Here is a 26,854-nt window from a genome sequence, read left to right on the forward strand (position 1 = left end):
TTTGAAGTTCCCGCCGCTAGCCTTGTACGCTAACGGCTTCGTTGACGGACAGTCGGACACTTGGACACTTAAAGTTCCAGATGAGATTTCGATGTCCACTTTGGTTTAAAATGGCCCTTTTAATGTGTCCTTTGGAGTCTCTACTAAACTTGCAGTGCTGGGGATGCTCCTGGACCAGGTTTGGAAACACTCCAGTGGCTGCACTATAACTCACGTTTACGTTTAGACCGACTCACAAGTGGCATGTTATATTGAACTTTTTAATCCAGTGAAATAACGCGGGTAAAAGAAAAGTCGCAATATGTCTTTATAGATATCGTCACGTCAAGCACACTGCACAGTGAGACACGGTTTTGGTATATTGTATCACTGTTCACAGTATTTCTACATATTGCAGAAATAACATTAGGATGCCTTTCATAGCTGTCAGCACCATATATATGTACTATACAACAGCGCCTCCCTGTGGATGATTAAACACTTAGAAAAATTATAAAACAGGTGGGGGGAAAAAGCAATATATATAGCCAATACTTTATCACATCTTTATTCATTAAACATTAGTGTAAGAAACCTGTGGCGTACAAGTAGTGGTTATAATTTTATACATGTCAGTACCATTGACAGGAAAAAAAAATGCTCTTATACAGCTTTTCACATTCTACAAACATATGCTAACTACAAATCCACATTATCCCAACATGACATCAAATCTATACAAAGATGAAAAATATATCCAGTTTTCATTTAAATATTTGTGATCAAAGTGAGGATCACAAAGAGTACAGGCTTTTTCACGAGTTTAAAACTCCTAGAAACGGCTGGTCAAGAAGATCCAGCATTACGATCTCACTTATCATTTCACTTGGAGAATACAACCCCAGATCAGGTTTAGATAACAAAGAAAAAAATATTCTTGCCCTGTCATGATATATTTACAAGTTGAGTCCATGACAGCGGAATAGACAACTCCAGTTTTCAAATAGCTGATGTACCAGGAATGAACTACAATATAAGAAGCATTTACAAGAAACCACACATTGGAAACCATATCAGAACTCAGAAGTGTGTTACTTACTTTCATAACAGATTTATCACTCTGTCTTGTTTTAGTTACAGAGGTCAGGACCTCAAGTGCTAGTGCTACAGAAACAATTGAGTACTTAAGCACAACTACCTGCAGGAGGAAACAATGCTTGATTTACATACATTACTAAAGTCAGGTAGTCAATTTTCCATATTTTTTATCATTTAAAAATATGTTTGTCTCATTTCACCCTATTTGTAACACTCTTACTGTGACATTTCTCCCACATTTCTTTCTTGTGCATTAATTTATTATAGTGGTCTCATAATATACTTGATAAATTCCTTTTTTAATGTGGGGTGAAATATGACCCAGACATGTTCTTGACAGGCTTCATGAGATTCAACCAACCACACTTTTGTAATTAATGTTATCGTCAAAAATACTTAATGATCATTGTAATTGATGCTACACTATGATTTTTCATTAATCTGACATTTAAGGGAAACTTCATCAGGGAGATCTATGATAATATAACTAGTGGTAGGCTTAAAGGTTTGAGCTACATGGTAAAATCATAACTAGGCTTAAACCATCCAAATTAGCCAGAAGCAACAAGAAGCTCATGGTCACTGAAATGTATCTGTTCCCTCAACAGAACTCTGCTTAGAACCATTTGCCGTTCTAGAATGCCCTCAAAGTTCTGCATGTCGTGACAGATCTCTCCAAAGAACACATGAGCATGTACTCAGTATGCAAACCCAAGGTAAATGCTCTGATTCAGTTCTGTAAACTCTGTAAAAAAAAAAAAAAAAAAGATTCCAGCCTAAATCTCAGCCTTTGCTGCCATTGGATTAGTTCCTGTTGTTTTCCTGGGTTTCAGAGGCAATTTCACTGGGTCCATAAGTCCTTAAAAACTTCTGCTGAAGTTCATCCAGTTCTGCAGGCAGAGGGATATTCAACTCTTGATTCAGAGTCAACGCCTCAAAGCAGTCCTCCAACTTCTGAAAAGCAGGCCTGAAGAAGACAGGAAGAGGAAAGAGGTAAGAGGTAAGAACTGGAAGTCTTTCCGTCCATTACAGGGTAATGTTAATCACCATTGTTCAACTATAGCTAGATACACTACTGTTCAAAAGCTTAGGGTGAGATTTAATGTTTTTATTTTTCAAAAGAAGTCTCTTACGCTCATTGTTCACCAAGGCTGCTTTTAACTGAACAAAATACAGTAAAAACTGTAATATTGTGAAATTGTATTACAATTCAAAATAGCGGTTTTAAAATATAATTTATTTCTGTGATTGCAAAGTAGCATTTATTTATTTTTTCAATTTTCAGCAGCCATTACTCCAGTCTCAGTGTCACATGATCCTTCAGAAATCATTCTAATATGATGGTTTGGTGCTTAAGAAACATTTCTTATTATCAGTGTTGAAAACAGCTGTGCTGCTTAATATTTTTCTGGAAACTGATACATTTTCATCAGGATTCTTTGATTAATAGGAAGTTCAAAAGAACAGCATTTATTTGAAATAGTTTTATAAATAATCACTTTTGATCAATTTAATGAATCCGTGTTGAATAGAAGTATTTATCTAACAAACAACAACAACAAAAAACATGCAGACACACCAAACTTTTGAATGGTAGTGCATGTTCTTTTTAAGGATGTAATACACGTATGGGTAGCTGATATGACATTTCAAGCAGTTACAGTGTCCTGCTCAGTTGAAAAATATTAGAAATAAAATTCCTGTCCTAATACACATGAAATTACAAAATACAAAATTAATTTGTCGTTCAAACTGCCCACCTCTAGTGACAATCAAGGTTCGTTTGATCATGAAAAACCTGGAAAAGTCATCTAGCCTAATTTTAAAATAGCAATTTCCAGGCCTGGAATAATAAATAAAGCCAGAAAGTTTTGGAAAAGTTATGAAAATTTGTTTCACAAATATCTATATAATAGAATATATGTTGAATCAGTTGCTGAATTTCGGTTCGGGATTGTGGGTATAGCAATTCGACTTATTGTGAGAAATCCTGCAAACATTTATTTACTTTAGCATGTAGGTTAGATGAGTAAATGAATCCACACAGAATATCAGTTCAAATCAGTATCTTGAAAACAGCACGAGTGATTGCACACATCAGCACACTGCGTCTCTGAGTCTGCACTACAAGCAAGCTTCACGCCACATTACAGGACTTTCACTTGAGTATCGACAGAATTGTCACCTCCCTAAGCAGGCCAGTGTGGCACTGTTAAAATAAAAGTTTATAATTTGCACCATTTTTTAAACCATTCGGTACTCACGCTCTCTCTGAGACAATTTTCTGTGCGGTCACAGTCACAGACAAAGTGTGCACACATAATGCCGCCTCGCAAACAGCTCGCAAGTACCAAATAGAGTTCTTTTTCGCAGCTTATTGTGCTTTAATTCACAGTTTATTGTATTTCTGTACCTGAATACTACTGTTTGACCCATCCTTATTCTGTTGTATTTATTTGTGCTACTGCTTTTAATTGATTTGTTCTTATTTTACTGGCTGAGTAAATTTAATTCAAAGTTTGAAATCAAGCTTCCTTGTCCTATTGTGTGTAAGCTATTACGCACCAAAATTACCACATTGTAAAAACACAAATACATAGAGTGAGCAAACATATAGGTGAGATAATTGTCATAAAAAAAAAAAAGGTCTAAAAAAAACACCATAACACCCCAGGGAAATGATCATTTCACATCGGTCACCCTGTGGTGAGGAAAAACACATTGTTTACATTTCAATCTCACCTTCAACATTACTACTTAAAAAAAGAAGCGCATTTGTGACAAAACGCAGTGGCACTTACCGGTTGTCAGGGGCAAGGTCACAACAAGCCACAGCCAATGCAAAGAAAGCAGGAGGACAGTGCTCAGGAAGAAATTTCTCAATGAATTTTCGCACATTGAGCCCAAAATCCAGCGTTCTCGGAAGACACTCGGGATCTGCATAAACCTGACCAATAATCTATTACCAAAGGAAGAAGAAAGAATGGATAAGGACAAATGGAAGAAAAATAAACACTATGAAACTTTCAAGCATCCTCTTACATAACCGTGAATGAAATGTAGCCGTTTTGACTCAAACCATTTGAGCGTAGCGTTTGCTTTCGGCTTTCCGACATTCGTATGCAAGTGCTTACATAAATGACAGTTAGTTCTAAGAGCTCATGCTGTCCTTTCAAGACATGCCATAAAATCTGTGAGATGTTTACCACTACAAAAAAACTCTTACCTCACAAAGCACAATGCCAAAGGAGAAAATATCCACCTTCTCATCATAGCGTTTACCTGTTTACACACAGAAAAAAAGAAAAGAAAAAGAGCTCCATCAAGAAAAACAAACAACTTTATATCAGATGATGGCAATTACGTGGAGGAACAGAAAAAACATGAACACAATATTCTCAGACAACAATTAATGTCCATCCAGTAAGCAGTTTATAAAATGTAGTCACATAAATTAAACTGTTTTCTGATATTTTTAAATCTTACAGACGCAGCGTGTGAAAGACATTAAAGTTTATGATTATTTGTTTTTTTTTATTTCAAAGATCCTAAGTTTAATTCTCTCTTCTCACCATTCAGCATTTCTGGGGCCATCCAGTAAGGGTTCCCCACAACCGTGTAACGTTTCTTACGGTCAATGCGTCTAAACAGCCTTTTCTTATTGGTTGGTTTGTCGGGGGGTGGCTGCTTGACCTTGTCCTCCATGATTAGACGAGACAGACCAAAATCTGCCACCACGACGGTGTTGTCCTGCAGGGGTCAGACAAGTAGAGCAAAGATGAACGAATTTATGCTAAATGTGTGACAGAATGAGATAAACATTTCTATGATACAAGTTTATAGGTATTAGTTTTAGAATAAAGGGGGGGAAATGCGGGAAAAAACCCCAATAATAATAATAAAAATGTAAAATTGACAAAATAATTAAAAAGTAGTGTCAAAAAATCTTGATAACACCAGAAGTCAGTCCTAGCTTTAAACTGTCCATGTCTAAATGTTTAAGTCCCAAAGGAATGCTGTTTGTTCTCTTAAAAAGGTTCTTTAAATAGCTTGTCATAAGTGATTTACTCAGGATATGTGAATGACAGCATTTCCTGTCTTACCTTCTTACCACTAACTAAACAAGCGAGCAACGACTAAACTAAACAATCCTCAAGTGTGAACGGATCTTCAGCCTTCACTGTATTTTCTCTCTCCTGCTCAAATGTTCTTCTTACATAACTTGTTTTTGGGTGCTTGTCTACTTTAGCCTTTCTGTTTGTGCTGACACAGGCCTGTCAGCTATTCTAGGACCTGGGCTCCCCAAGCAAGGCATAATAAGTGTAGACTCTGATCTAAATGAATGTGAAATGGGTGAAACTCCTCCCGTACCAGTTTGACCAGGCAGTTGTGAGAGTTTAGGTCTCGATGTATGATGCTCATTGAATGCAGATATGCCTGAAAGAATAAAACAACAAAAACAATCAGAGAAGAAAGAAAAAGAGGTTGTGTGAGCAGAATGAGGAAAGACAGAAGTGCATTAGACCCACTTGATCATCACTACAACAACAAGAACTAAGACAAAAACTGAAGTAGTGCATCATAGCAGCGCTAGGCAACAGGACACAACAAAACCTCCTACTAGACAGGAAGTTGCTTCACTGTCTCCCAACTAGTCAGACAAGTCTGATTTGAGATGCACATGCTCCTGGAGATGAAGGTAAAACTCTGTCCTAACCAGGTGTAATTTAACAAGTTTTTTGTAGCAAGTAATGTGTGTGCACACTGCACACTGGAAGTGCAAATATTGCATGGCACAATACAATCGCAGACATTCCGAATAGGCATGTAACAACACAGAATTCCCAGACAATATTTCCTTTTAAAAAACATACGCATATTACAAACCTCTTCAAGGTTGACATTTTTGCCATAATCTATCAGTATCCTTTAATTAGTGCTAGATGATGATCTAAATCTTAAAATAGGCAAAAACTATTAAATATCATTGACAGATAAATATCCAATAATGGCTGATGATGGCAATAAATATAAAAGATACCGATATTGGCTGATAAACAATATTGCACAGATATATTGTGCATCTCTAAATTAAAACATTTTTAATGTATAGCCGTCTTGGACTGATTACTTTTAACAGTGGCTGGGGCTTCCCAGTGTGACAACAGAAATATAAATCAAATGCAATGCCATTTCTGAAATGTTACTCCATGGAGATGTCACAGATTCTTCTTTTAACAGGACTAATACATTTGGGCTTGTGTTGATACTAGTATTTTTGCTCCTCTAATGACATCAAATGTAATGCAAAATTATGAAATAGGCCTTATTTGTTATCAGTTGACAAAACTCATGCCATTGGTAGAGCCATTGTAGCTGCATCACACTGTTTGTGACACTAAAAAACAACAACAACAACAACTATGTTTTGATAGTACCAGAGGCACAGTGTTTATACTTCAATCAACCTACGGAAGTCTTATAGTCTTTGTATATTAATCTATGTTTTTAACATCCAAAAACAACTTTAAACAGGCCACCAAAGCCATTTAAATGTTATCTCACCATTTCCTTCAAATATATACATACATATATATGTCAGCTATGATCCAAAAGTGCCTAAAATATTGTATAACAATAGCTTATTGTTTTGCAAAGCTATAAGTGTGCAGACCCGGAAGCCCACTCACCATTCCAGATGCAATGCTCTTTGCAAAACTAACTCTCTGTTCCCATGGGAATGAGTCCTGTAGGGATAGAAAGAGAGAGAGAGATGAATTGCTGGCCTAGTTTATAACCACACTATAATACAGCCCAGTCTGACAGCACGCTATGCTGTCCGTGAAAGAGAGGAAATCATTACGTAACGTCAGCCGCTTATTACAGACAAAATTACTCACACACAGACACACTTTTATTGAAAACATTATAGTGCATTATAGAGACACAATGAAAGACTGAACGAGAGAGGTATATCATCTGTTATCCTTATGTTTGGTGTTGAAACCCATATTTGAAGTAAACCCAGTGGGTGATCTGGAAAACATTCCCACTAGAATCCCTCACCTGGAAACACTTCATACCTCCTTTATCTCTCATCGATGCAACCGCACAGCTGCATTTTCTCCCTTTCATTTCACAGAGTGTGTTTGTGTTTTCCAGTCCCTATTCCCTGTCCCTCTCCCTTTCTCCTTGCAAAGTTCATCTCAGGTGAACAGAGACAGTGACAAAGACTAAAACACTAACAGATGATGTACGGCCCTTCCTAGAAGCAAGAGGAAAGGAAAAAAGGGATTTTAAAATCAGGACGCACCTTGTCACGGATAAAATCCTTTAGAGTGCCTCCCTCAATGAACTCTGTTATCAGATTAAGCCGCTTGTCCTTGTACAAAACCCCAATGAACTTCAAAACGTGTGGGTGATCAAGACTTCTCATCACTTTTACCTGAAAAAGAGAGAAAAAAAATAATGAATTGCTGAGATTCATAAAGTTATTCAAACTAAATACAGACTGGATAAATCTAAGACTAAGTCTCTTTTCCTCTGAAGAAAATCACAAACCCTACAGCAACACTGTATCCCGGCGCCACATGGATCTGTTTTATCTGCTGTTTAAATCACACTCTGATACTGACCCAAAGCAGACAACAAAGGGATGGAAGGGATAAAAGTGGATATAGGGAGATGAAGGAAAAAATTAAGAGGTAATCAGATGGAGGAATGAGAGATGCTTGCGAGAAAGAAAGGGATCTTCATACCTCCTTCAGGAACGTTTTCTGTGTCTCTTCATCACAGCGGATCAGCTCCTTCATGACCATAACCTCACCTGTGGCTTTATGGGTCACCTACAGAAGATCACACAGTCTTAGGGTTGGAAATAATGGTGGATTCAAAAATAGTGGAACCAAAGATTTTAATTAAATCAGGTTCTCGAACATCTGCATTCTTCTGCAAGTTGTGAATGGAACTATAACCCTGCACTGTGTCATTCCAAGGCAATAGAAATTTTTTCAACCAAGTTTTTGAAAATGCAATGATTGAGGAAACACAATTCAGAACTGTGGAATCAAAACCAAAATTCCTTATGATTCCTGTACAGAACCTGTCCTCCAACACTGAACTAAGCTCATTCAATGCAGTAATACAGCTCTTCTAGACAACTTTGGGGAACCAGTGACCATATACACTGAATTACACAGAAAATTAGATATGTTGTTGTTGCACACCTTGATGGCCTGTCCAAAGAAGCCTTTTCCAAGTATTTCTCCATGGATGAGGTCACAGGGACGGAAGATACGGTGGGACCAGCTGGAAGGAGAGCGAAGGGATTCAGAGCGCCCGATATCTCGAGTCAGAACTGGAGGGTCCTTAGGAGATGGAGAGACTGGAGACTTGCAGGTGCTGTTGCTACGTCTACAATACACAAGTTAAAAGTATTAATTCTGTATAAGCCCAAAAAGCAGTTAGGAAAGGATAAACAAGCGTGTAGTGTATTTACTTTGCACCCTCTCTGTATGTCCACATCCACTTGGAATAAACAAATTGTGCTCCAGTTTTAAATGCGAAACCTACACAAGCACAGTGCTGAAAACTGATTGGATAAGTTACCTGAGGGTCCTCCTCTTTAACCGTCTATTGTCCACTGTGTCACTCCGCTCAGTCTCAGCATCTGAAGACAGACGCATACGGGAGGCCGCAGGGACACCCAGCTGATTGCAGGAAGAGCCCAGGCGGAGTTGCTCCAGACGCTGTCTGACTGGATCATATTCCATCAACAGCTGCAGTGTCTGACTGGTCCTATGGATGAGGTCCTCCACCTGGAATAACCAATCAGAATTCAGAAGGTCACAAAATACTCTGGTCGGTTTTGATAAGCGCCAGTGTGCCACAACAACAATAAAAGCTAGAGGACAGCATTTAGTCATAAAACTTGAGCATTGTGCACTAGTGCTGTTCACATAGATAACATTGATTTTCCTCCCAGTCAAAGCTGGTGCCACACAAAAGGTCTTTCTAAAGGGGCAAAAGATAAACCCTTAATACCAACACAAAATTTAAGATGTAATACACAGGAACAGTGGAATACATTTGAGATTCAATATTTTCAGGTTGACAAATCTGGACATCCAGTAATGAAGACATATAACAGCTTTCTGTAACTGTACATAATTGATTACGTTGATTATGTAAATTAGTCGATTTGTATTAGTAATGTGGCAATTCGTCACTCTGTTTATGTTCCCCAATGATGGCGCCTCCTGGGCATGCTGAAAATCAGCTGTTATTACAAAAATATTTTGCGCAAGTATTTGGACTATTACAATGAATTTTTACAGCACTAGAATATGGTTGTCAGTCCTATATTTTGTGCTTAATACGGCTGTGCTCATACAGCATTCAGTTTTTTTTACCAGCTGCCATGGGTACAAGGCTGCGAGATGCGCGGTTTAAATGTGCTCTCTGCAACCGTTTACAACACATTTAACGTTGTTAGTTAGGGTGACCATACGTCCTGTTTAACCAGGACATATCTGGCCAGGATTTCGAGATCGCCCAAAATGCCCGGGATTCGGCTTTTGCTTTCTACAGTCACCATTCATTATGTTTACATTATTTGACACTGACACGTACGTGCCAGCTTTGCATTCTGCTTCACACGGATCCCGATCGAGACAGGAATTTTCTTAGCAATGCTAGAACGCACATCAACCGATCACTTGTTTAGCGTTCATGTAAACACTACATTTAGATTCACCAATCGGAATTAATTCAGTCCTACTGAATCAAAAGGTGTGCATGTAAACAAAAAGAATGGCGACGAGAAAGCAAAAGCCGTATCCTGGATATTTTGGGCGATCTCGAAATCCCGAAATATTGTTAGTTATTTAAAATATCTAATGGATGAACTCAAGCATCGATTGGACTTAGGGCTGGTTATCGATTTTGATACTTTTTAGGCACCGACTGAATTGCCTCGATACCATTGAGTATCAAAAGATGTCTTGCTGTTTGGAGCCAAATTTCGATACCCAAGCATGCAAGCATGATTGGCTGTGGCGAGGCATCAAGGAAAAACACTAGTTATGGCGGTTACGCCCAGAGACGTAGCTCACATTCAAGGCTGTAGTGTGTAAGAGTCCCAACCCCATAGATGGAAAAGATGTGGAAAAGACCAAAAGTGTGGCTACATTTCACCAGGCTCGATGCCAACAGCACGCATTACAATATTTTGACTGCAGGAAGAACTAGAGCGCGTCACATAAATGAACTTAGCATATAGGCTGCCTCACAGACATGAGAAATAGGCATATAGAAAGCTTGAACTACTTTTAAACGAACGGAAAAATTTGAATCGAAAACTCTCTAAATATGTAATCCAAATGAAAGGTGCATTTCTTTCTTCAGCAACGCCAACTTCATCTTTGCAGCCAACACTGACTCAGAAAGCACTAGTTTATTTGTAAACAATAAAAATGTCTCCTTGTTTTTTTTTCCGACACACTCATATCATTAGGCTACTTTTGCCAGTGCTTTGATGCAAGCTTTATGTGTCCGCTTGAGCATGAGGCATATATACCCCCCATCCCATAAAGTGACTCAACGCAGCAATAGTAAACCCCTTTCCTACTTAGGCCTACACTGCATAAACCTTGTCTTTTGTGATTTAAGTTCATACATAGCTTACTTATGGTTATTATTTATTGCTAAATTAACCGGGGATTATTCATTTAATCAGGAAAAAAAATAAAATCTTTAGTTCCAGACGTAATTTCAGGACTTTCCATTTTTCCATTTTTAGGATTTAGGGGACCTCAGGCTGCTCATTACATTGGGCAGATGGCTGCCAAACAAAGTCAGTCCTAAAACCTCAATGGTACATGATTAAATTAAGGCACAAATCCATGACAACTGAGAGAAGCAGTGGAATTCAAATGTTAAGGAGAAATGGTGGGAGAATTAAATCACATTTACAAATGCACGATAAGAATGCAAAGCATTTACATACAGTTGACAAGTCACTTTAGTACTAGAATATACACACAAACCTCCCAGCACAGGTATGTATTACAAAGTTAAACCCATGCCTGACTCCTTAAATGTTATTCTTAAGAAAACTAAATATTGCTTCTGCAACATTAACACTTTAACAAAACACAACAGATGTGCCAAGTGTCATATGGATTATAATAACCAAAAAACACATCAAAGTCATATCACAAACAGCCTGTTACTAGGGATTAATGTAAATTCAGTGCATGACCAGGTTAAAGTTATTACCAAGGTATGAGGAGTGACACTGTGTGTGCTGGGACAAGCTATGGTATGACAGTTTGTATTTCAAATGCTTCTCATGCCGTTCCTCTGTATTGTCACATTGTTTCAACACGTTAGCGTTGGCACAATTTCACCTCACCTCAAAGCTAATATCAAGCATGGTAGCAGTAATAAATGGAGAGTACCTCCTCCTCCATCAAAGCTGACACCGGGAGTCCATTAATTTCCAGGATTCGGTCCCCAACATGGATGGCGTTCCGAACTTCTGGACTAATATGCATCCCTCTGACCCTGTAAGGATAAGGTTTTGGGAGATTTTCATCAAAAGACAGGTTAGGAATGATGAGAGACATCTCATAGCTTTCTGTTATGGTTTTGCTCCCAAAAGAACACAAAAACAAACTGGCAGTCTGTGCCTTTAATCCAACATGAGCTGTCATATTGCCACAGTTATGCAACACATTCCATGTGTCATTAACACTGTCTCTGGCATGGGGTGTGGTGGCATTGTGGTGAATCTGTGAGGTGGTAAATAACTTCAAGTCTCTATTATTCCAAATGCTTCTCAGCATATTCATCGTAATATGACTGCTTGCTAAACCAGATCTCAAACGAATATCTCAAGTAAGGCAAGTAGGGGGTGCATCAAGTTTTTTTTTTTACATGTTAATTCTGCATGTCTTCACTTACTCTTTGACCTGAACACTGGCTGTGGCACTGGTGCAGTCTCTAATCACGCTGACAGAGAAGCCCCTTTTTCCATTGGTGGCAGAAGGCATGGATACCAGAGTTACTGTGTGAGGGAGCAGGTCTGTTGGCGAGTCGGCCAAACCACGCTTCTCCAACATCGGTGTCAGGACCTCCTGCTTGTAGCATTTACCACTGTGTGAGAGAGAGAGAAGTTGATGAGTCTCACTACTAGAGTTTGAGCACTTTAGGACCTGAACTTTTAGGACAAGACCTGACAAGTTATGAAACACTCAGATGTGCGTCAACCTGCCAGTGCTTTACTGAAAACAACAAATGAAGAGAACAACACACACAATAGCAAATTGAAAACACACAAAATGCAAGTTAAGAAGTCCATTAAAAAGCCTTTTTGATAAAGAATTAGGAGATAATGATTATCATCATATTAAATATTAGCTGCTGTTTACCAGTACTGTTTGGATGTAATATACATTTAAGTTCCCACAGTTTGAATTTAATGTGAAAATACTCCCCATGGACAGTTTTCAATTTAATTAATTTATGTAATGTTTTCCCAGTAAAATTTGGAAATACAACCAGGAAAAACGGGAGTGGGGGGAGTCCACTGTTTTTTCATGGGAGGTGTCCACCTATCATTATATAAAATAATAATAGAAATGCAAATTTACCTGGTTACCTGCAAAGCCAATTTGATTGCAAAAATGTAAGCTGAGAGCAGAACTCCGAACAAAACACCACATAATTACATGTGTTGAACAAAGAAATTCTTAGATTTTGTTCAGCTTGGCTTTCAAAAACAGCTTTGCGTCTCTGCAAGGTCATCCTATTGAGCACCTTAAATGGCACCACAGATGGCAGATAAAATGACACGGAAGATCCTTCATTAAAATTCAGTGAGCCTAATACTGAAACTGGGACATATTTAAAAAGTTTTAGATAATTGTCAGGACACCCCTTGTAAAACCAGGATATCAGATAGTTCCAGCTAAGATAAGTCAACACAGAGGAATCATTAATACAGTTTGGAGCTAAAGTAAAGTTTATTTCTGCACCAGTACAGTCTACAATTAATACATGTACAGTTTGGAGTTGAAAAGTGTGAAGTTACTTACCAGTAAAGTTTGGTACGTTCCACTAAGGCATAGGTATCCTGATCCTCAATCACGACCCTGCAGCTCAAACACACGAAGCATTCGGGGTGATATTTATAGTCTCCTGCTACCTGAAACACACAAATACCCAGCGTAGATCAGATCAGATGCCTCATGATTTCACTCCAAAAGCCCAAATCCTCAGTGCCACGTGCCAGCAACACCAGCCCTGACAGTGGTCCAGATGCAATCTTTCTGGAATACCCCTGTACGCTTAGTATGCTCACTGCTATCTCTGCCAAGCCCAGGTGTGGTGGATCATGCTTTCATTGTGCTTCATCTGCTTTGTGTCTGTGCAAGGTCTTCGTTCAGTCTGCGTTCTTTAGCAGTGACGTAAGCATGTGCTATCTTTTTCTGTAACACCTGCAAGAGTCTGGTCCTGTCATGTTATCAGAAGTGACATAAGGCTTCCAGACCCTTTCTATAACCATGATCCCATGCTCTTACACAACAAATAATGTGTGTCAGTCTCTGTTTTACGCCTCCTACCTCTATCTAATGCAGGCTCTCTCTTTGACCTCCATCTCATAAATCTTAGAAAATGCACATTTACAAGAAGAAACCAGTTTCAGAAACGTTTGGGGCAAAGCTTTATTATTTTCTCATTTTACTTTCGCTGACATTTTAGCCTGAGAAATAAATAAACCGGAAAAAATACCTTAAAATGTGTAACTACACATGACATTTTAACATGAGATTTACTTGAAATACATTAACCATAAACATCCATTTACTAATTACTAGCAAATACAATTCGACAGAATTAATTTTCATAAATCAAACACATTTTTAAGTTATACTGTTTTGATACATAGCACATTCTATTAATTTCAGACCAACACTAACCAAAATCCAATCTACTTCCCTAAGAAAACATCTTGCACTTTTAATATTAATAAGCGTTTATTAATCATTTTCTTACATTTGAGGATGTCACCAAAGGGAAGATTTGTGGGATTTAGTCACCTTCTGAAGCACACATTTATCTCCAAAGAAAAGCCAAATAAAACTCACATTCATTACTTTGATTTTGACTTTAAGTCTCAGTGCCAAAATCTTTCCATCTCACTCCTTAGAAAGATATCACACACAGTTTGCAGCTCTTCGTTTAAACAGTATTATGAAGGCACACAAACTCATATTCAACATAAAAGAACTGCCAATCAACAAGGGTTATGGAACAAAACAAACAGACTTTTATTCTCTTATTTTGAATGGAAAATTATTTAACCAATAATCCTCTGGCTCTTCCTTTCATTCTGGCTGAATGGAGAAAGTATGAGGTCACACTGAGGTTTCATTTAATGTGAACCACAAAAGACAGATTAGCAGTTATGTTTACCGAGCTGTGAATCAACGGTCCCAGGGTTTGACTAACTAAATTCTTGGGTAATTTGTCGGCTGGGTAAGCCACACCTCCTCAAGCAGTCCACACTATTCAACAATCAGAGTGCAGAACATGTAGACAGGCAATTAGAGGATTTTATGCCTACTTGGTTTTGTTCTCACTTATTCTAGCGTAAAACAGAAATGAATTTCACCATTACAAATTACTTTCTACCGTAACACTAAATAATAATAATAATAATAATAATAATAATAATAGACATAGCATGGAGAGAAATAACAATAATAATTAGGCTATATAATATTAATAGTAAATAAATATATATATATATATATATATAATTACTACATAATATATATATATATATATATATATATATATTTATATATATTATAGTAGCCTATATACTACAAAAGACAGATTAGCAGTGATGTTCACCATCTGTGAATCAACGTTTTGTGTGTATACATTTTTATTTTATTTTTTTACTGTCTACATTTACAGTGCTTTGTTTTGCTACGGTCTTCCTTTACAGTACACCAAGTCTATATTTACAGTGCTTTGCTCAAGGGCAGTTAGTTGACCTGCTTGACACTTGGTTCAACCTGTGAGTAAGCATGTCTCAAATCTTTTTTGTGCTTACACGACTCATATACGTCATACCCGCCTGTGTTACAGTAGAGTGTGAATGTGCATTTGAGAAAGGCTGTTTCCCAGCAGTACATTGTAAAAGAGCCGCCCCTCCCTTAGGACTCATGGAGTCACATCACCACGGCTGAACATAGAACAGACTGAAAAAATTAAAGCAAAAAAACTACACATCTCATTTAGTTGAGTTCATTTCTCACCCAAAATTTGATGTGCTTAAAAGTGGTGGCAGAACCACTACAGTTGCCTTAGACATAACAAAATTCATTCCAAGATAAAGAAAGAACAAAAACAGGGCAGAAACTGAACGAAACTGAACAAAACTGAACAATGAGGAACTTTCAGCCAAAGAAAAGAATTTTCATTATCATGGATGGTCTATAAACAAATACACAAACATATTCAAACATGCACTTCAGCTGTGAGGATGTGATTTTTTCCTGCCTGTCTTTCAAAGGTTTTGACACCCCCGCTGCTTGTGCTTCTGAGCCCACAACTGGCAACACACCCCGACCAGAAATACTTGGCATCCGTTAATCAAAGCCCAAACAGAAAAGGCCTATTATGCATTTTGCTCGCTGGCAAATTCTCCTCTTTCTGCCCCTTTCTCTCTTAACCCATTTAAAAACTACCTGTTTTTGTGAGCAGTGATTTGTGTACATTAGAGATGGATTTGTAAGTCTCTCACACATTGATACAGCTTCCATTAGCGTTGCGATTACAAAGCTCCTCATTGAAGCCCATGCAAAGGCATTCCAGACGCATGATGAAACGGCACACAACACTGTGGCCATTCCAGCCTTCAGATCACAGTCATCCTGTGCATAGGAATGAGATCATTTACTATATAATTGAGAATTTGAGATTTCATCAGCAATGAGATTAAAGGGTTAGTTCACCCAAAAATGAAAATTCTGTCAGTAATTACTCACCCTCATGTTGTTCCAACCGCGTAAGACATTCGTTCATCTTCGGAACACAAATTAAGATATTTTTGATGAAATCTGAGAGCTGATAACTTCTCCGTAGGCTGCTAGGTGGCCCAAACTTGCTGGCCCAGAAAAGTTATTAAAGAGATCGTTAATATAGTCCAAGTGACTACAGTGGCTCAATCTTAAGTATATCAAGCGACGAGAATACTTTTTGTGCGCAAAAACAAACAAAAATAACGACTTTATTCCACTATTCATTTCCTTCTCTCTGGGCCTCAAGTTGGTTTGCGTAGTGTTTTTGCTCTGCGCGTCACACACATCGGCCAATAGTGAGCCTACGTGGTGACGTGTAACACAGACGCGCTGCGCAAAAATACTTACGAGGCCCAGAGAGAAGGAAATTAATAGTGGAATAAAGTCGTTATTTTTGTTTATTTTTGCGCACAAAAAGTATTCTCGTCGCTTGATATACTTAAGATTGAGCCACTGTAGTCACTTGGACTATATTAACGATCTCTTTAATAACTTTTCTGGGCCAGCAAGTTTGGGCCACCTAGCAGCCTAGATGAACGAAGGTCTTACGCGGTTGGAACAACATGAGGGTGAGTAATTACTGACAGAATTTTCATTTTTGGGTGAACTAACCCTTTAATTTATATTCTTGAGACACATGAGAAAACTAAGAAGTCATATGTCAGAAGAATAAAGAAACACAAAAGATATTTGAAGAATGTTACAGCTGGTTTTGTCCATTTTTATCAATGGGTCCCAATTCTTTTAAGCTTCAAAAAAGGACCTAAGCCTAACCCAACTTAATTGGTATGATTACAACACTATTACTTTGTATGAGGAATAGATTGAAATGTTAGCCTTTATTCACTCTCAAATCAAAACTTGATTTGACATCAAATATGGGGATGCTCAAACGTTTGGTCACGTGACGTGAGAACCAATGATGTTTGAAGTTAGTTTATGATTAAGGTTTGTTTTGCTATAATTGATGTAATCTGCGTATTTGTGCATATGGATATCCTTTTTGGAGCTTGAAAGAATTAGGTTCAATAAATTGTCATAAAAGGAATAAAATCTGTAACACTTTACAATAAGGTTTAATTTGTTAACACTAGTAACTACATTAGTTAAAATGAACTAACAACGAAAATATTTCTAAAGCATTTATTAATCACAGATGTTACTTAACATTTACTAATAGGCTACACGATTAAAATCAATAGTTGTATCAGTTAACATTAGTTAATTAACCTGAACTAACAATGTACAGTTGTATTTTTATTCATTAATGTTAACAAAGATTAAGAAGTACTGTAACAAATGTATTGTACATTGTTAGTTAATATTAGTTAATGCATTAACTAACCTTAACTGATGGAAACTAATTGTAAACTGGTAACATAAATCAATAGAAGCATTCTTCAATTTATATCAATTCGTGTTCAGCAGAACAACATGAGGATGGATAAATGATGATAGAACTTTCATTTTAGGGTGAATTATCCCATTAAGGCTGCAAAACAATCAATGATATCTCAGCACAAGCTCTGCTGAATCTGATGACAGTTTGGATAATCGAAACTTGCACCCTTGATACTATATTCTAATTATGTAACAAATATAGCAGGGCTTTGGACATTTGTGAGACAGCTGTAGGGACATTTTTGACTCATAGAAGTAAAAAAAAAAAAAAAAAAACTCTGTAATTCCTCCCAAAAGCATCACTCAAATGTGATTCACTGCTCACATTTGGAGTGGAAAAGAGAGTTTAAAGCCTTTCCACCACCCTTATCAGTGACCTCTTCAGGACTATGAAAAACATCTGCATTTATTGACTTTACCTGCCTTCTTTAGACATCTTGATTTAGCCATGTAAATATTTACTGAATGAGACAATGGGGTGTTATCTGTTCTTGCGCAGGATAGCAGAGCCTTCTGAAATTATCTTCTTAAGACCTATCGACTGATAGTCAGTTTCTTTACTCTCTGTGTGTGTGTTTTTCTGAAACTCTCTGGAAAAATAAACACACTGCCACGCAATTCAGACATGTTGACACTTTCACGTGGCTTTTCTTACCATAGCAGGTCCCGTCATAAGCAGCGAGCAGCCATGGCACAACTCCCCGAACTTCTCGCAGTAGTGTTTGTGACAGTACAGCCTCCCCTCTTTCTCAAAGTACCAGTTTGTCAGGAGATCAAAGCACACAGAACACCTGGGGGAAAAAAGAATGGAAAAGTCTGTAAGTGAAACATTCTGTTTGCAGACGTTCCTTTAAACATTCAGCTCGCCATGAGAGAATAGAAACCTAATTGACTGAAATGTTTAGCAAGTGAGGTAGTCTAGGTATTTCACATGTTCACCATGTCATTGGGAATTTCACGCTTATTTTTTAAAGAAATATTTTACCTAACATTCATTTACTCTCTGTCAATCTGTTCCAAGCCCACAGGACTTTCTTTATTCAGTAGAATACAAGGAGGTGCAATATTGAAGAATGTTACTCATCTGTTCCTCTTTTTGGAGCTTGACAGACATGCAAAAGAGTGGTCAATATATTCTTCAATATTTATCCTTTTGTGTTTCACAGCCAAAAAGAATGTGTCACAGGCTTGGAATGACATGAGGATGAGTAAACTATTTTTATTGTTAGTTAAACTTTAACATTTACCAAAGTTATTAAATGTTTACAGTGTTTCAGCCATACATCTGAAAATAGTATAACTCATAGTACATTCTATTTTTAAGACTTTTTTTTTAGGACCAGAGGTAAAGCTTAAGCAGTGGTCAATGATGTTGAAGGAGACACATACATGTATGTACAAAAACATTCTTTCAATCATGGCCGAGACAAAGTCCAACCGGTCAACACACACTAACACTATAGTTAAGGAATTTGGGACGTGAGCCAAAACAAGTCATGAAATTCTCTCATACACTCTTCTCTCAGCCACCCTACCTACAATTGGAACCTGATGTTGGGATACAAGCTATGCCACTTTAAGCTATTATCTACTTCCTACGAGAAAGAAAAATGTAACCTAATTAAAAACTTTGAACGGCAGAGCACTTGCACCTTGAGGCTTTTTGAAACAAAGGATCACTTGTCCAGGAGAGACAGGGAAGGATGAGTGAAAAGCAAAAAGTTCCTCTTTACATGCCACAGCTTGTTTTGCCAGACTAGGTGAGGTAAGGTGGGGGGCAACTGGGACCGTCATCAGATTTGGAACACCTAATGGGTCCATAACTTTAAAGTACAGGCTTAGAGGCAAATGGCAGTACCATGATGAATGGCCAAAATATTTCCACTAAATATACACCAAGACCCGCTCATATAGTCACTGAACACTATGTGTGCTTTTGTATTAGTGATACTAAAACAACTCTTCATAAATGTAATGACAAATAACGCAAACCATGTTTATGTTACAGTTAGTTATTAGTTAAAATAAGATACACCGGTGTTTTGCCAGATGAGAAGATTATTCTATGTATCGTCTTTACTATTTTAGTTCATTTTATCTATGCAAAGCTCTATGAATTGCTATAGTGTGATTATTATAATTCCTTTCTATGTAAAGCTTTTGAATAACTGTTTGAATTTTCCTTGCTTTTATTTTGTGATAAATTTTATTCCTCTCCATGTAAAGCACTTTGAATTGCCATAGTGTATGAAATGTGCTATATAAATATACTTGCCTTGCCTTATTGGACACAAAAAAAACTAAAATGCATGCATGCATACATAATCAGTCAATAGTATTAGATTTCCCTGTGTTACTTCTCCTTTTACAGATACTATGAATGATAGCTCAAACCAGCAGAACCTAGCAACCACATAGCACTGCCCTGGCAACTTCACACACAATTTTCTCTCCAAATTGTTTGTTCTTTTCTTGCTAAATAGCTGTTTTGTGATGCATCGTTTTATAAATCAATTGCCAGTGGGTAATCAATACACTGTATCAATTATTACACCCGTGTAGTGTGTAGTTAGTAATTAATACATGCTATTTTTAGGTAGTTATCACAACACTGTTCCTGAATCATTATTAAATCACAGTAGGCTTAAAGGGTTAGTTAAAAAGATAAAAATTCTGTCATTAACAGAATTAACTCACCCTCATGTCGTTCTAATTCAAACCCGTAAGACTTTTGTTTATCTTCGCAACACAAATGAAGACCTTCTTAATGAAACCTGAGAGCTTTCTTTCACTCCATAGACAGCTTCGCAACTGACACATTGACGCTTCAAAAAGAGATTGTAAAACTAATCCATATGAATTGAGTGGTTTAGTCAGAAATTTTCTGAAGAGACACGATTACTTTATATGATGAACAGATTGATTTTAGTCTTTTATTCACATATAGACATTCATCAACTCACACATCAGATCTGGTAATCAGCTTAAGCATGTTTGCTTGACGTGCGAGAACCAATGAGGTTCATTCTCGTGTGTTACGCAGCACGTTTGTGCTTTCACATTTGTTTTCGCGCGTCAAGCAGGTTCAGTTGAGCTTCTGTTTATGTTTGCTGATCAATGTTAATATGTGAATAAAAGACTAAATTCAATCCGTTCAACATATAAAGCGATCAAGTTTCTATAGAAAATTTGACTAAACCGCTCAATTCATATGGATTAGTTTTACGATCTCTTTATGAACGTTTTGAACAGTTAAAGTGTCAATGGAAGGACAAAAAGCTCTCAGATTTCATCAAAAAGATCTTCATTCATGTTCTGATGATGAATTCTTACGGCTTTGGAACGACATGAGTAATTAATGACAGAATTTTCATTTTTGGGTGAGCTCTCTCTTTAAGCCTATTAGGAAAGAACTGAAGCAGCTAAAACAATTTTGTAAGGAGTGAACCTGGCCAAATTTTCCACTATGAGTAAAGCGACAATTCTGCACAGAATTCTAAATCCTTAATGCTTCAAAGGCACAGATTAATGGTAACAACTAGAGGTAAGAAAATAAAACATAATAGATTATTAGAAACATATTAGACAAAATAAAAGATTAAATTCTCAGACAATGGTAAAAATCATGTTTTTTGAAAAACAGTTTTTTTGTGTGAGTTTTTTTTAATGAGACTCCGGTCAGGAAAGGAGATAGACAGCCACCAGGTCTAAACCAAAGCAAAGTCCAAGAATCCCGGCAGGAAATCATCTCCAGGCCATGTTCCAGAAGTTCAATGAGCTTTATTTCCACAATGAGAAAAACACGAATACTCTCCAATGCTGAAGGTTTTAACAATTAATCTTTTAAATACCCTATTAAAATGTATTTGGCACGCAGAATGAATGGCTTGGTGTGCGGTATAAATGGACATTTATTAACTTAAATAACAGTAAGTTCTAGTAATCCAATTTTAGAGTATTGTGTTTAAATTTAGAGCTATGCGTTGCAGATTTTTTTAGGATCCAAATCAAGGCCATGCACACTGAAGGCCAACTATCACTTGAAACCAACTCTCTGACAAACCCAACAACACAGTGCCAAAGGGAAGCGTTTGGCATGCTATGTTCTGCTGAAGGCTGTTCTCTCTGGTACACCATGTGCCAGAAAAAGGGAAATAGAGGGAAAGAAATGGGGAAAACTAAGGGGAAAAAATCCACTCAATGGAATGAACGTGGGGAGGATGTGGAAAACCAACACAGTGCTGAGACGTTCTGATAATGATCACATTAGTGTGAGAAGGCCACCAAACCTTCAAGCCTGTCGACAGAATGGCTAGATTTTGGCCATAAGCCCTATTGTTGCCTTTGTTTGGAGGAATGTTGACAAGCTCTGTTTCTAGAGGCAGACACAATACGCCAGTCACCCACACAGAGAGGGTAGAACCTTGTCATCCAGTTTAGGAACACCATTTGTGTGCCTGTGGGGTGAAACCTGCTCACAAGTCGGGCAACCTGTGCTCCGACAGTGACAACATAGCAGATGAAATTTGTGAATCATCCTCTGGCAAACATAGTGAACTAACATCTGTGAGGACACGGCAAAGGCTGAGCAGGTGTGCACACATGACAAACTTTCACCTGTGCACCAGATGTGACTGGTACATTTTGGCCACTAATTTCAAAACATGTCTGACATGTTCCTAATGGAGAATACAATGTGTGTACTAAATATAAACACCTTGGAATTGTACTTTTGGTGTACTAAATGTATATACTTAAACTATACTTAAATAGTACCTAAATTGGAGCAACTAATTTTGTACTTACTACACTTATCCGGAAGTTATCCGGAAGTTGTGCTGAGCTCCAACTAGAGAGATTCAATTCAATTCACATTTATTTGTATAGCGCTTTTCATTATAGATATTGCTTCAAAGCAGCTTTAGAGAAAATGCATGTGTCTACATTACAATTTAGAGTGATCTGTTATCAGAGGTGACTGTGTCCAAGTTATGCATTTCAGAAATGTAGATAATACAATTTACAAATCACACTGTTAGCTAACATCATGTATACATTTTAGGCAGAAACAATGAGCTCATTGAAGTAATTATTACAAGTTGTGAACATAATATGAGAACAAATATACATAAGTATATTTGATTGTGCTAAAATGGAATGGTAGGTACACTGAATATCATGCATTTAAAGATGGATATTATACAGTGATCATTGTATCCTTATTAATAGTGATATTAAAACACATAGGCTTAATATTAAAAGTGCATTGTGTAATAAAGAAATACTCCAAATAAGTTGAATTACAATATTTATATTGTTAAGTCTTAATCGATATGTCAGTAAATAAGTTAATGGATTTGTACTACACTTTGTATGAAATTTTAAATACATATAGGGTTTTTTTTTATTTTTTTTTATAGAGATGCAACACTGAAGACTGGACAAATAGCTGCTGAAAATTCAGCTTTGCCATAAGAGGAATAAAATATATATTAAAATAGAAAACAGTTAATATTACATCGTAATCATATTTCAGAGAGACATATGGCAGAGATGATAACAAACAATTTCTATTGAAACATTTAAATAATTATCACAATGACCCACAATACTGCCATTGTAAACAACACTCATACAGAACCTCTGTAACACCAGGTATCTCAAGAAATATCTCTCGCTTTCACTTCTCTTTCCTGTTCCAGTTTACACCCAGAGGAAAAATAAAAGGCTTCACGACACGTCAAACAAAAGAAATGATTCAAGCCTTGACATATACTCAAGACAAACAGTACAGACAGCAGAACAGAACAAACAGTTCTTCACTTCCATCATTCTACTTGCATTCACATTAACAAAGAAACATTCAGCTGCCTGCAACTGGTATACCGACCTTCTGATCCTTGCAGGTACCCCATCACATTTATTATCTACCTCATTCACAGAACCCAATGATAAAGATCAACGGAAATAAAGGGAGCAGACATGGAAAATACCATCCAAATAATCACTCATTTTCACATCACATCATTAATTTTAATTAGATTAAAAAAATCCTCAAATCCTACAATAACCTGTGCTTAAAAATTCCTAGTGTTTAAAGATGCCAATGCCATAGGTGATTATTTTAGATCTGGATTTGGTCAAAACAGCTATGCTTAGATTCAATCGATACCATAATAATAAAAAAATGTAAAACAACGTGCTATCTGCAGGTACTTTCACATAAATACAATTTAATCAAGGAAGCTGACAGATAACAACAACAATAAGCAACAAAATGTGGCGACATAGTTAAGAAGGTCTCAAAAAACTTTGGCTATAACACTAAAAAACTCCATGCAACATAAATCACATTTTAATCACATAAATCACATTTTAATCACTAGTAAATGCAAGTAAATTGGGAAATTCAGATTCAAGCAGCATTCAGAAGACATTCCAGCCCCTCCCATAATTATAGTTAGAACAGTCATTAAAGCATAAGAGTTAAGTCTGTCCCTCCAATCACAAAAGGGGCCAAAAGGGGCAAAAAGGGGGGTGGGGTGGGTTGTATTTGTCTTGTGGAGCTATGAGCCGATGTCTGGGAATGTGACAACTAACCAGAGAGGAGATCCTACCTGCACTGCAACTGCTCACAGGGAATGCCTGCCATAACATAAGAGGGATTCCACAGAGGAACAAAGAGTCATAATCAATTAAGCTAATAATAAATTAAACCGTAGAAAGAAGTTAATCACTAAATATGTAATCAAGAACCAAACTATAGCAATAAACCTTCTGATGGTATTAAGCCAGAGACAACAAGCCTTTATGATTTAATTGGGAAACTCAAATTTATCCAAACAAGAAAAAGAAAAAATCAACAGGTGAAAAAGGCCTAAGCTGTACCCTTGTTCCAGATTGCATAAAATGTTGTGGACCATGGAGTAATTTCTGCCCTCATTATGGATCACGGTGTCTCCATATGGGCCGAAGTCTCGCAGCACATGGCTGATTCAATCATGATGACAAAATTGTTCCGTAAACCTTGGCTATGGACTTTTGGAATGACTTGAGTTTTTTTTTCCCCCTACCTCTGAGGCAGCTTTAAGGACATTGGGTTTTCATCCACGGACAACATTCTCAAGCTTGTCTGACAAAGTCAGATCAAGGATAAATCAGGCCCCCAAAAGCTTCCACTTTCATTCACGGTAATGCTTCATAACATGAAAACAATGAATTGAACTGAGCTGGACGATGACATCAAGTGCTTTATAGATGAAATTAACTAATTTAATAATTGATTATCTTTACAACAGAACTGAATCCACAATGGACTGGCTTCAGCAGAACAATGACTAGTTTCTTTTTTGGAGCTGCTTTACAGCTGAAATGAACTCGGTTCACATGATCCCATCATTAAATCATTTTCCTGTTATCACTGTAAAGCTGCTTTGAATCAATCTGTATTGTATAAAGCGTTATATCAATAAAGGGTGACTAGACAAATGTTTCCTGAGGTGAGTTATGTTAACTAATGTCCTTTACGCAACAATGGTAACCGGTACAAAAAAGAGCTGCCCTTAGAAGTATGGCAAGCAGATTCTTAACTAGGGATGCAACTACTTTGATGACACATTAATCTAACCAAGAACTGCCGATTTAGAAATTTTAAGAGTTTTAGATCATTAGCTTTTTCTTTAAAAAGGACCTTTACACCATTAAGTAGCCTTAAGAGAGAGGACAACTTTAATCATTTAATCGTCTCATTTCCATTTTATCATTTCATGTTTTTTAACACCAACTTTTCTCTCTCATGCACTTACATAAACAAAACATCTAAGCTGAAGGTTCTAGGCATTACCAATAGTCGCTGACAAGCTACATTTAACTAAGCAGCCCATAATACATGCAAGTAAGTGTAAAAGAAAACAATGCAGAATGCTTTCATTTGAATGCAATAGTTTGGATATTTTTCTCTGGTTTAAGCTGGTCTACAGCCTGAGAAGGCTTGTGCTCAGCTGGACATCCCTCGAAAACCAGCCAACAGATACGGCTGGGAAAACAGTTAAAACTATCAAACCATGTTAGGCTGGTTTAAAATGCTTCTTTTCAGAAGGGTAAGAATTCAAGGAAAAAGCAATCAATAACATTTTGTTTATTTCGCTCCATTCCTAGGCAGTCTGGCTCAGTTTAAAGAGAAATCAAGAAAAGACCCACTGAAAGCATGAGTTGTGCCAGGCATCTTGAAGAACCTTCACATGAAACGCGTCCTGAATCCTCCTGCCACAGCCCGTGCACGCGCACTCCGTCACATCTGTCAATCAAACATCAGAGGAACTTTCAGAACTGGCACCTTAAACACAGATCTTGTTTGTTTTCATGGGAAAGCCCACGCACCCAACTTTCGATTTGGGACATTTTGTGTTTTAAAACTTGTGAGCACGAGCTGAAGGCTCGCGCTGCATATCTATTCTAGCGACTTTTTTATTACATTTAGACAATTTATTAGTATTTTACCATTAAAATTCGTCTAAATGTAATGGATCTTCTTTAAATAACACTGCTTTAAAATCTGTCTTCAATTCTTTTTAAACGAAAAGCAGGTTAATACAGAGGGGGCCATTTTAGCTGTTTATTTACTTACTTGTTGTGTGATTAAAAACCTTAATGCAGTTCTCAACTTTTATTAAAGAAAACATTTGAATATTTAGAAATTACTGACATAAAACAGAGTGTTGTTTCTCGGCAAACGTCAACTGGTACACACAGACAAAACAAAGCGATCGAATGAGCAAATTCCTACATGTTATTTTCTAGTGCATCTGATATGAAAACTTTTGGATAACTAACTAGTGTCTATGAACTGCGTCAAAGTCAACACAAATAATTTATTAATAACACAAAAAGAGTATGAATGGAGCTCAAGCAAACATTTTCTGGCACAAAAGTAAATATCGTACGCGTAATCCTTACCTTCTCGTTCGTCCATGACCTGTTCTGATTTATTTGTTCAAGCTCACATGCTGGTCCAGAAAAGTCTGAAGTTCACACACCGCATACCAGCGATGCTCCTTTTCTGATCCATGTGTGAGACCCACAGAGTAATCCAGCTGAAAGTTGAGGGAGAAACGATGTTTCATCAAGTTTCCAAGCAAGTTCAAAGTTTCTCTCCCTTTCTCTAGCTCGTCCGACCAGATGACGTCATAACATAGAAATGTACGGAGACCGGAAGGGATCAAACAGAATCACCTGAAACAGGAGCGTTTGCAACAGACTGCGCGACAAAGCCGGACCAC

At 37.3% G+C, this 26,854-nt stretch overlaps 1 protein-coding gene and 1 long non-coding RNA gene across 2 annotated transcripts; both read right to left on the reverse strand.

Annotated features, from left to right (window-relative positions):
- Positions 1-531: 531 nt before the first annotated feature.
- On the reverse strand, positions 532-26,780 carry limk2 (LIM domain kinase 2). Its single transcript, XM_082168721.1, has 16 exons — positions 26,532-26,780; positions 25,776-25,872; positions 18,232-18,367; positions 13,176-13,285; positions 12,043-12,234; positions 11,538-11,643; positions 8,686-8,894; positions 8,304-8,490; positions 7,836-7,922; positions 7,391-7,522; positions 6,768-6,824; positions 5,449-5,514; positions 4,650-4,827; positions 4,304-4,359; positions 3,879-4,036; positions 532-2,044 (listed from the first exon to the last, which is right to left on the reverse strand). Exons 1-16 carry the CDS (start codon positions 26,545-26,547, stop codon positions 1,882-1,884), a joined length of 1,950 nt encoding a protein of 649 aa, XP_082024847.1. The 5' UTR covers positions 26,548-26,780; the 3' UTR covers positions 532-1,881.
- Positions 2,200-3,872, reverse strand: LOC309498172. The gene is made up of 2 exons (XR_014205868.1): positions 2,494-3,872; positions 2,200-2,238 (listed from the first exon to the last, which is right to left on the reverse strand). It is a non-coding gene; the product is annotated as an uncharacterized lncRNA (long non-coding RNA).
- Positions 26,781-26,854: the final 74 nt, after the last annotated feature.

This window comes from Leuciscus leuciscus (genome assembly GCF_965113295.1).
Source record: "Leuciscus leuciscus genome assembly, chromosome: 5".
Lineage (NCBI taxonomy): Eukaryota > Metazoa > Chordata > Actinopteri > Cypriniformes > Leuciscidae > Leuciscus > Leuciscus leuciscus.